Source organism: Prionailurus bengalensis, chromosome B3 (genome assembly GCF_016509475.1).
Source record: "Prionailurus bengalensis isolate Pbe53 chromosome B3, Fcat_Pben_1.1_paternal_pri, whole genome shotgun sequence".
NCBI lineage: Eukaryota > Metazoa > Chordata > Mammalia > Carnivora > Felidae > Prionailurus > Prionailurus bengalensis.
Window position 1 is genome coordinate 48,049,187 of NC_057355.1, and position 12,248 is coordinate 48,061,434.

Genomic DNA, 12,248 nt, shown 5'->3' on the forward strand with positions numbered 1-12,248 from the left:
GTTGTTTGACTTCTGTCTTACCTTCTACCATATGCCCCCTTGATTTTCTTTTCCACTCACACTGGTTTCTTTTCTGTTTTTCATATTTGCTGTGTCATAGATCTTTTCCACATGTTATTTCTTCTGCATGGAATCCTCCCTTCCCCTCCCCTCCCCTCCCCTCCCCTCCCCTCCCCTCCCCTCCCCTCCCGTCCTTTCCTTTCCTGGAACTCCAGCCAAGGCTGAGTCCCAACCCTTTCCATTCTCTCTTTGCTTGTTCACTGTTAAGATTCCTGCATGTATAATCCTTTTTTAAAATGACATTTGAAATATTTGGTTTATTTAAAAAATAAAACAGTGTATCCATATTCTCCCCTTATGGAGACCTTTTCTCATATACTTGGAGTGACCATTTTCAAAAGACATTATTCTACTTAAAATAAAAATAACAGTCTTTCAGAAATTGGTTAAAATTTGATGACATAGCTTCTAAAGTTTCTATGATCTCTCAGTATTTTGTCTGTAGTATTTTAGTTGCTAGTGGTCAGATGTTTCTGATTGTACATTTTATGTGATTGAAATGTACCTTTTTCAGAAATAAGTCTGTGGTTTTTAACAGTAACTGATAAACTGGACTGATTCTACAAAAAGATACTTAGTTTTCTAACAATAAAGCATTTTCAAAAATAGGCATAAAAGGAGAAAATACTGATTTGAAATTTTGTTTCATCTGCTTAATGTTAGTAAATAAATTTACTAAGTTAATTTCTTTATAAAATCTCATATTTAAACACCTGAATTTTATGAAATCAGATTTCGCTTGTGGGTCTTTTTCAATTATATAGGGTTTATTGCTTACGCTTTAAGGTTTGTATTTGTGTGATGTATGCCAAGGTAGACATCATTCTCTGTTTTCTAACCTTGTTACAATTAATTTCCACAGTGGAATCAATAGGTGATGGATATTAAGGTGCTATAAAATGAAATTTTTAAAATGACTCTCTGTCCTCAAAAGATTGTGTATGCTTTTAAGGTAATGAACATTAAAATGAGTTTTTTTGTAATCTCCTTGAGATAGTTGGAAATTCTTGAGAGATCACAAAACAAGGGTTGGAAATAATAGATTGCTACTCATAGTTAAGAACACACTTTGAATCCTTAAAGCTCTATTCATTTGGGATTAGAATTCTAAAAATATAGACCTCCCTTTCAGTATGCTATTAGTGATAAAGACTAAGAATTGTTTATAAAATGAAATAGAACATAAACCAAAGCTTTAAAGTCAGTGGAATGATTTGAATACTTGATTTTTTGGGAAATTTGTGAGGAGGAAAGAGTGACAGATCAAACTTTTTCTGAACAGTGTACCAGTGACCCTGTGTCATCCAAATTACTCCACTGAAAAACACTTCCAAGTACATAAGTAAAATTGTTAAAGGTTTATTAGTGTTTCTTACAGCTAGCTTTTTTTTTTTTTATAAAATTTATTGTCAAATTGGTTTCCATACAACACCCAGTGCTCATCCCAACAGGTGCCCTCCTCAGTGCCCATCACCCACTTTCCCCACCCTCCCACCCCCCATCAACCCTCAGTTTATTCTCAGTCTTTAAGAGTCTCTTATAGTTTTCCTCCCTCCCTCTCTTTTTTTATCCCCCTCTCCTCCCCCATGGTCTTCTGTCACGTTTCTCAGGATCCACATAAGAGTAAAAACATATGGTATCTGTCTTTCTCTGTATGACTTATTTCACTTAGCATAACACTCTCCAGTTCTATCCACGTTGCTATAAAAGGCCATATTTCATTCTTTCTCATTGCCAAGTACTATTCCATTGTGTATATAAACCACAACTTCTTTATCCATTCATCAGTTGATGGACATTTAGGCTCTTTCCACAATTTGGCTATTGTTGAGAGTGCTGCTATAAACATTGGGGTACAAGTGCCCCTATGCATCAGCACTCCTGTATCCCTTGGGTAAATTTCCTAGCAGTGCTATTGCTGGGTCATAGGGTAGATCTATTTTTAATTTTTTGAGGAACCTCCGCACTGTTTTCCAGAGTGGCTGCACCAGTTTGCATTCCCACCAACAGTGCAAAAGGGTTCCCATTTCTCCACATCCTCTCCAGCATCTATAGTCTCCTGATTTGTTCATTTTAGCCGCTCTGACTGGCGTGAGGTGATATCTCAGTGTGGTTTTGATTACAGCTAGCTTGTTAATCTTAGACAAAATTTATGAGTTGGTTGAACATATATATGCTGTACTTATTTTGAATACAAATTTTCATTATTTAAAATCATTATATTTTGGTTTTGTATTTTCCCTTTTATGTTAATTCTATCTGGTTTTACTGTTGCTAATTTCTTGATTAGGAATGCAAACTCCCTATTAAAACATTACTTTTATGATGAGAAGAAAGCATTAATTTTATGATGTGGTTTCTCGGGTTATTTTATTGAATAACTGACTTTTGGGGCCTGGGGAGATAGAAAACTTAACCATTCACCGTATTCCTCACATTCTTTTTTTTATTTAACTTGGTACCTACTCATTTTTTTTTTTTAAGGGTTTTACTGTTTGTTTGTTTGTTTGTTTGTTTGCTTTTGAGAGTGTGGGAGGTGGGGAGCAGAGAGGCAGAGTACCCCACGCAGGTGGGGCTCGAACTCACCGTGAGATCATGACCTAAGCCGAAGCCAGATGTGTAACTGACTGAGCCACCAGGTGCCCCTTACTCATTTTTAAAATGATTTTTTTTTAGAAATTAAAATACAGTGTTGCATGTAAAATGAAAGTGTTTTTTAATGGATTTGATATCAGGTATTTTATCGTAATGTTAATTTTTATATGTTGGTATTTTTTAATTAGATACTGATTTAACCTATGAGACAGGTAGTATATATTTTAACAGTATTGATGAATTGTAGGTATGTGTGTTATGTTTATATGAGGGTTTAAAATTGTTATGTGTGTTTTCACTAGTTTATAAATGTTTCTTTCTTAAAAAGATGAAAATATGGTAGGATAGATTTGACAGCTGCATTCTAGAAGGTATACTTATAAAGCTAACATTTCATCGTGCGAAAGAAATAATGTAATAAAGATCTAAAAACAAAATAATTTCTAAATGCTCAGCTGATATCTTGAAAATTCTAGTGTAATAACAAAATTGTAATCTGTTCTTAGAGTTTTTCAGAATGTGATTAAGCCAAGAGTTAAAAATGGTTAAGATTTATTGAATGATTTCTGTGTGCCAGGCAGAGAGCTTTGTACTTTATGTGTGTTATCTAATTTCATCTTCACTGTAACTTCATGAAATAAGTTGCATGTATAAAGTAAAGCAAGGCACAGAGAGTAATTTGCCCAAGGTTGTACAGATGATAAATGGTTGAGTCAGAATTTGAATGTGGCATTCATTCTTCACCATGTTTTACTGTTTACTGTTAATAAATGTTTAAAGTACACAGTATACAGCAGAGTAGAGAGCTGAATTAAGCCATAGAGATTATTAGTTGAACTAAGAACTGAGACCCAAAATTACAAGGCGATTTGACTGCAGGTTGTAGTAGTGCTGGGGGCTATAACTTGCCTCTTCTGGCTTTTAGCCTAATGCTCTTTTTTAATGTGCAGACTCTACAGTTGGGGTTTGTGGAATTAATCTTTTATCAGAAAGTAAATTGAACTATATCTAGTACATAGCACACCTGTGTCATACTGTGTGCTTATGTACCAGATCAAATGCCTTACTTTCATTCAACACAGTGACATTGCATCAGGTGACAGTTATCAGTGGCTAAAAGCAAATTTTTCAATTAAGAATGTAGACCTACATTTTTACTGATTTTTTTAAATTTGTAAAAAAAATTATTTAAGATAATAGCTTAATTTTGGATATATAAAAGCTGAAACAAAAAATAGTGAAATAGGAATTAAAATTATTTATATAAGCAGTCTCCCAACAGTGAATGAATCATTTTCTAAACAGTCTTTGATAAGTCAGTTAATTGGAATTCATTTTTTTCTTCATAGAAACAAGTGTATTAAACTTGGCATGGAATGAGTCTGTAGCTGAAGTAGAGTATTCTCTTTTTTTCTGGCTATTTTGGGGCTAAGTCTGAGCTGTAGAAGCTATTAGAAATGTTTTGGAACTTTGAGATCCATACTGCATATCTTTGCTGGATATTCCACTTCAGTGACAGCTGACTTAATCCTTCATAGAATTCCATGCCTTACCACCAAAATTCTGCAGTGTGACCTGAGAGGTTTTTATGATGATAGTTTTAGCATGCTTCAGTGGCTGAGATGACAAAAGAATCCATGAAAGTGTTTGTTCATTAACGGAACAAAATATGGCAATGATTTGTTAGTCCAATGTTGTCCAATTGTAAGGTTCTGTAGCTGCACTGTCCGATATAGTAGCGACCAGCCACATGTGGCCTTGAGCATTTGACATGTGGCTAGTAAAACTGAGAAACTGAATTTTACATTTTATTTAATTTTAATTAATTTAAACTTAAATTGTCACATGTGGCTAGTGGCTACTGTACATCACAGGGCAGCTTCAGGCTGAATTTATGATTCAAGTTTCATCTGAGGACTTCCAACTTTTTATAGTAGGCTACTATGGTCCTCAGGCTTTTGAAGTAGGTTATCTTAAAGTCATCTCTGTCATAATAGGCACTGGATGTCTTATTCATATAGACAAGTCATTCATTAATTGAATATTTGTAAATTGAATACTAATTACAGAATTTTGGTAAGAGATATTTGTATGGTCACTTAGCAAAATATCTATGTGTCAACTATGTAATATTTAATATAACCATTATGTATGACCCAATATGATTATAACTACTCAAATAAAAAATATATATGAGTCTCATAAGCTGTGTAATTGTGGCACTTAAAAAATATTCTGTATTCTTGGTAACAGTAGGTTCTTAACATGAGCAAAAATTGTTATGTATATATTTCCTTGACATATTTGTAATACTGATACTGTTTAGAGATAAGCTATAACTATTTAACTGAATTAAGGGGTGCCTGGGTGGCTCAGTTGGTTAAGTGTCTGACTCTTGATTTCAGCTCAGGTGATGATCTCATCATTCTGAGTTCAAACCTCACGTTGGGCTCTGCGCTGGTAGTGTGGAGCCTGCGTGCAATTCTCTCTCTCCCTCTGTCTCACCCTCACTTGTGCTCTCTTTTTCAAAAATAAATAAACTTTAAAAAAATGAAGGCTATGAGTACTTATGTTTTTTAAGTTTAGTTTATTTATTTATTTATTTATTTATTTATTTATTTTTGATGTTTATTTATTTTTGAGACAGAGGGAGACAGAACATGAGTTGGGGAGGGGCATAGAGAGAGGGAGACACAGAATCTGAAACAGGCTCCAGGCTCTGAGCTGTCAGCACAGAGCCCGATGTGGGGCTCAAACCCACGAACCATGAGATCATGACCCGAGCTGAAGTTGGACGCTTAACCGACTGAGCCACCCAGGCGCCCCAAGTTTATTTATTTTTTTAAGTAATCTCTACATCCAACTTGGGGCTTGAACCCACAACTCTGAGATCAAGGGTCACATGCTCTTGTGACTGACCCAGCCAGGTTCCCCAATGAGTAGTTATTTTTGGATGAATTAATCTACACTGAAATATATCTAATTAATTTCTTTCTTTTTAAATTCTTTGGTAAAAAATAAGAAAAATACAATTTATTTAAAGTTATGTTTTCTTATGGAAGTAATTACACTTATACCTGAAACATGATTAAGTAACAGTTAAAGATTAGTATCACTTAGCATTTCAAAATTCAGACTTACTAAAACAATACATTATGAGGTGATTACTCATTTTTACAAAAAGATTAAAAAATTATTTTTAATAATTCAGACTTTTTCAAGTAGTAAGTACTTAAGAGAATTACCATTTTTATTACTAAATTCTTGAATGAACCAATTATGTAAAGTGAGTTGTAAGTAAAAGTCAGACATATCAAACTTAAAAATTGAGCTTTTTAGGGGCGCCTGTGTGGCTCAGTCGGTTGGGCATCCAACTTCAGCTCAGGTCACGATCTCACAGTCTGTGAGTTCGAGCCCCACATCAGGCTCTGTGCTGACAGCTCAGACCCTGGAGCCTGCTTTGGATTCTGTGTCTCCCTCTCTCTCTGTCCCTCCCCCACTCATGCTCTGTCTCTTTCACTCTCAAAAATGAATAAATGTTAAAAAAAATTAAAAAAAAAATTGAGCTTTTTATAGGAAAAAAGATTAAATATGTGTACACTTAATTTAATGAGATCCACTCTAATACTAGGTATCTTTATTTTATAGGAAGGAAAACAGATACAAATTGCTGTCTTGTCTGGAATCACATGGTGAGTTTTGAGATCAAAATTAGATCCAAGAATTTCTGAACCCCAAGTTTCATGTTTCAATATTTGGCATTAAAGTGACTCATAAAATTGACTGATATCATGTGTCAGTACTCAGGTGACAATTTACAGAAAGTCAACTCTGCAACTTGATGGGCGACAACCCTTTTCAGCCAAAAAGTAAGTGTTGCTGCCACAACTGATAGTAGTATACGTGGCTTTTGTACTGATAAATTTGCTTCAGTAGAAAGAAGGAAGGGTAGGCACACTTTCTTAAAGACAGAAAAACATAAATTTATTGGAGTAACATGCTCACATAAAAAATGATGTAAATTAAAACGTGAGTAAAGTAGAAATGAAGTTTTTTTCTTACGCTCAGTGATAACTGCTAGTTTGGTGTATATAATTACCTGTATTTTTTCTATGCATAGACAAAAATATAATTATTTATAAAAATGTAAAGATGTTATGTGTCTTAAAAAATTTTTTTCTCAACAATGTATCCTAAATGTATTGACAATGGCATTACCCTGTTAAGAAGAATGAGCAAGATCTTTGTCTTCTGTATTAGTTTGCTTGGGCTTCCATAATGAAGTATCATAGACTGGATGGCTTAAACAACAGAACTTTATTTCAGAATTTCTCACAGTTCTAGGGTCTAGAAGTACAAGTTCAAGGTGTTGGCAGGTTTGATTCCTTTTGAGGGCCATAAAGGAAGGATCTGTATATCACGTCTCTCTCCTTGGCTTAGAGATGGCCATATGCTTCCTGTGTCTTTGGATGGTTTTACCTTTAAGCATGTCCTTCATCCGTGTCCTGATCTCTTCTTTTTTTTTTTTTTTTTAAACGTTTATTTATTTTTGAGACAGAGAGAGACAGAGCATGAACGGGGGGGGGGGGGTCAGAGAGAGGGGGGACACAGAGTCTGAAACAGGCTCCAGGTTCTGTCAGCAAAGAGCCTGACGTGGGGCTCGAACTCACGGACCGTGAAATAATGACCTGAGCTGAAGTTGGCCGCTTAACTGACTAAGCCACCCAGGCGCCTCATGATCTCTTCTTTTAAGGACATCAGTCATACTGAATTAGCACCCACCCTGATACTTCATTTTCATCTCATTATCTCTTAAAGACCCTGTCTCCAAACACATTAAGATTGTGAGGTACTGATGGTGAGGACTTTAATGCATGAATATTAGAGAAACACAATTTAGCCCATAACATATACTAACTGGAAACTTTTATTATCCATTTATAAGTTTCCCTAATTTTTAAAAGCTAGGCATTGCCTAACTTCACTTAGTTTCCTAGCCATAGATTATTATATACTATGTGCTTACTGCCTGTCTAGTGTGTAGAGAAATACACTCAAAGAGTTCAGTTTGGTCTTGGACATATAGTAATATTTTTAGTTACTTTACTTGAAGAACTCTATGTAGTTAATAAAACATTATAGTTTAGAAAATAAAGGGATCAATTAATATGTTTATGACCTTTGGGAAAATGGAAAGGCCTTTTTTTTGGTAGGTGGACTATTAACATTTAAATAATGTTAAGACAGGAAATGATTTGTGACATACTTTTATAGAAAGGAAAAAATTTAAAAATTTATAAAATAATGGTTCTTAATTTGATAAGGTATTTCTTTTGTATGCCATCAAAGAATTGTTTCAGTTAGTATGTTTTAAGACCTGGTAGAACATTATCCTAATTTTGAGTCAAAAGTAGAAGTGGCATTACTTTAATATAATAAAAAATTACCTTTAGAAATGACTATATTTAAATGATAAATGAAATATATTATTGTCAAAGCCAGAACCCTGGAGGGTTTTTTTGTTTGTTTGTTTTGTAGACCACCACCCATCTCATTCTGTGTATCAGTTAAGCACCACTTATATCTAGTTGGGATATAAGTTTAGGCCTTCAGTACTGTTTCTCTTCTTTCCCCTCTTCCCCTCTTCCTCCTCTTCTTTTTTCTCCATCTTAGCTTAAAGCAATCAATATATGCAGATAGTTTAAGAAGTCAGATAGTCCAGGGACGCTTGCATGGCTCAGTTGGTTAAGCGTCCATCTCTTGATTTCCACGCAGGTCATGAGTGCAAAGTCCAGCTCAGGGCTCAATCCCAGGAACTGCTAGATCATGACCAGAGCTGAAATCGAGAGTGGAATGCCTAACCGACTGACCCACCCAGGAGTTCCTATCATATTTTTAACCTTATTTTTTGTTTTGTGAATATTACTTTTTATAACATTCTTTCTTATCTAATATCTCTAAAGATGTAAATTGTATTTTCTTTAATATTTTTCTTGCTCTCTGCATTATTTCTTTTCCTTAGGATTCTTTATCTTTTTTATTGATTTGTTCTAAAAGACAGGAGATTTTCCTAAACTTTCTGGTGCTTATTGATTGTCCATTAATATTTAAGAGTGAAGTATTAAAATGCTTCGTAGGAGTTCTGTTCTTGGTCAGAACTTCTAGGATGGTGTATGTTCATATTTACTGCATGTTCTTTGGTCTGTTTCTTTAGGTGAGAAATGGTCTAATTTGCCCCGAATGGAATAAGTCTCACCTTGTTCCCTTATTTTAGTCTAGCATCTCATCACTGCTTTGTGTCTAGAATTCCTGAATTTGGTTTAGTTTTACTAAGTATATCTCCCAGGAGATGCCTCCCAGTCTTAGTTTATTTCCCATTTGTTAATATCCCCCCCTCCTCCCGATAATGGTTAGGTACAGTCCTTTTGTAGATAAAATTATATTCCAGGCATATGACTAGAACTCATTTTGACTTTTCCATTAAATAACTACTACTGTCAACCATTATCTGTCTAAATTGGTTTGTATCTTAGAGAGTGAGCTCTGAGTTTCTCACTTGCTGCCATGCACTATCTACAAATGTCAAGTCACATTGCTATTAGGATGATTAAAGTAGATTTTAAATATACTATGAATTTTTAAAAGTGTATTTTTCTTTTTGAAAATAAGGTTTGCTTCTCTCCTTTTGGAAATTAGATAATTCAAAAATGGCAGAACTCTTTATGGAATGTGAAGAAGAAGAGTTGGAACCATGGCAGAAGAAAGTAAAAGAGGTTGAGGATGATGATGATGATGAGCCAATCTTTGTTGGAGAGATATCAAGTTCAAAACCAGCAATTTCAAGTAAGCATTTACTTTTAGTGAAGCCAAGTTTTATAAAATATTGTTTCTAATGGGAAAATTTGTGAACTGCTTTATAAGGACGTAAGTTCTTTGGAATATTACCATATTATAAAATAGTAACTCAAATTCTGTTACTGAAAACATGACGGTTAAGGTCAGGTTGAATTTATACCAATTAGGGATGACTGATAACAGTATTCAACTAGAACAATGTATATTAGTTTTAGAATAATTCTTTCCAAAAGGAGATTGACCCCAGTAGAAATTCTCTTCTGGACTGTTAAGATGCAGAATTTAAATGAATTTATTGTTGTTAAGGTATAAGCCATAAAATATTTTAGTATGTGGAATATGAGTCAAGTGTTTATATAGAACTGCTAGGTAGGAGGGTACAAACTTGTGTTTTGTAGAATACAGCCACTAAAAATTACTTCAGCCAATAGTTCTTTGATGGTTGGAGTAATACTTAATCTTAAATTTCTGAATGAAAATGGTGTCAGGTTGTTTGAACAGGTTTTTATTCTGTAAGACATTTGTAGTGCTTAGATATACAGTACTGCATTGCCATTATCAGAAAACAACTCTACTTTTGTGTGGCCTTTACTTTATAGAGTTATTTTATGTGATCTGGTTCTATTTTTACTGTGAGGTAAAAAGGAAATTTTTATGAGGTTTGGTACTGTTTGTGCTTTTACCTTTTCCTGACCAGCAGGTTTTGGCAAATCCCCACTCTTCCAATTTTAGCTTGATTACCAAAAAATCTAGAAGTTACATAGGTAACACACATGTCAGAATCAGGAACTTTCAAGTGATCCTGAAAGTTAAATTAGGCTCAGATTGACTTCAGGTATACTGGTAGATTTGAAACCCCTTAAGTTATAAGATACCCTGATAAACTGTAAGTTGTTTTAGTCTGCAATCTCTGCTAGTTTTTCCCTTTCAGAATTCTTCAGAGTAGGGGCAGCTGGGTGTCTCAGTCAGTTAAGTGTCTGACTCTTGATTTTGGCTCAGACATGATCTCACGGTTGTGAGATTGAGCCCTGTGTCAGGCTCCGCTTTGAACGTGGAGCCTGCTTGGGATTCTCTCTGTGTCCCTCCCCAGCTTGGGCTTTCTCTGTCTCTCTCAAAATAAATACATTGAAAAAAAAACAACTCAAAAGTAATGCTACAGATAATCCAATGAGATCCCTTATAATAACACTTCTAAGGCTTCTAGAGGTGTGAGTGGGATATGGAGGTTGGATAAGGTTTGATTTTGAGTGGTAGGATCCTGAGTCATCACTCAAAGAAAGATACATATGCTAATTATAGACTGCATATACATATATTTTTGGAAGATTTTTATTATGTGGACCTTTTCTTTACCATGAAAGAAACTTTAGAAAGTTTGACTTATATGTAGTCAGATTTATTAATCTTTTACTTCTGGCTTTTAGATTTTGAGTTACAATTAGAAAGTTTATTCTTATTCTATAAAACAAGGCTAGTAATCTTGTTTCTTTGGTAGATAAAGATCTATATGTTTAAAATTAATCATATATATTTTTTAATGTTTATTTTTGAGAGACAAACATTTTTTTTTTAATTTTTTTAACATTTATTTATTTTTGAGACAGAGAGAGACAGAGCATGAACAGGGGAGGGGCAGAGAGAGAGGGAGACACAGAATCTGAAACAGGCTCCAGTCTCTGAGCTGTCCGCACAGAGCCTGATGTGGGGCTCGAACTCATGGACCATGAGATCATGACCTGAGCCGAAGTCAGCCCCTTAACCGACTGAGCCACCCAGGTGCCCCGAGACAAAAATTTTTGAGAGACAGAGCACAACTGGGCGAGGGGCAGACAGAGAGGGAGACACAGAATCCAAAATGGTCTCCAGGCTCTGAGCTGTCAACACAGAGCCCGATGTAGGGCTCGAACTCAGGACTGATGAGATCATTACCTGAGCTAAAGTTGAACACTTAACTGACTGAGTCACCAGGTACCCCAAAATTAACTGTATTCTTAAATCAGTGATAACTTATATACTTCTTGTGGGAATCTATTTGATTGTTTCAGTTCATGATTTCTGTTTTATTCAAATAATGAATTTTAAAATCACTGTAATTTTTTGTAGATATTTTGAATAGAGTAAACCCCAGCTCATATTCAAGGGGAATAAAGAATGGTGCGCTCAGTCGAGGTACAGTATTATTTTAGTATTTTATTTTAAAGTGAAGTATTTTGACATCATTGATTATATCTAAATATATTCAATGCACTGTTTAATTTTAAAATACAGGTATTACTGCTGCATTCAAGCCTACAAATCAACACTACACGAACCCAGCATCAAATCCAGTGGCTGCCTCGCCTGTAAATTTTCATCCTGAATCTAGATCTTCAGATAGTTCTGTTATTGTTCAGCCTTTGTCTAAACCTGTAAGTGTTTCTAAAACTACACAGCTCAGGGATACATTGGATATTATTTATCAGTATAAACAATGCCAATTAAAATTCTGCATTGTCGTGGGTAGTCATCCAATAGAAGCATAATCAGCATCAGGAATGTCACTATCTATATGATAGCTCAGCCAGTATCCGGAGTAATATTGGAAGGAACTACCGATGTAGTCTGTTCCTAAATCAGGTAACACACTTAATAAATAGTAAGGTATTGGAATTTGCGATAACAAAACATGAATAAAAGTATTACGAATATTGCATAATGGCAAAAATTGTAAACTGGGTCAAATGTTCTTAGTTCTTAAT

General features: G+C 34.7%; 1 protein-coding gene across 9 annotated transcripts in view; it reads left to right on the forward strand.

Moving 5' to 3' along the window:
- ZNF280D (zinc finger protein 280D) overlaps positions 1–12,248 on the forward strand; it is a 247,229-nt gene that overhangs the window by 112,573 nt on the left and 122,408 nt on the right. For 5 of the 9 annotated variants that reach the window (XR_006293287.1, XM_043555353.1, XM_043555348.1 and 2 more), the window contains exons 2-5: positions 6,304–6,347; positions 9,352–9,498; positions 11,614–11,679; positions 11,779–11,918. Coding sequence is in view for 8 of the 9 variants with exons in the window: in XM_043555353.1 (XP_043411288.1) it covers positions 9,363–9,498; positions 11,614–11,679; positions 11,779–11,918 (342 nt within the window). In the remaining variant the exon portion in view is untranslated. Of the gene's footprint in view, positions 1–6,303; positions 6,348–6,455; positions 6,525–9,351; positions 9,499–11,613; positions 11,680–11,778; positions 11,919–12,248 lie in introns of all 9 variants that reach the window. The other 4 variants (XM_043555352.1, XM_043555351.1, XM_043555349.1 and 1 more) reach the window with 2 other exon arrangements.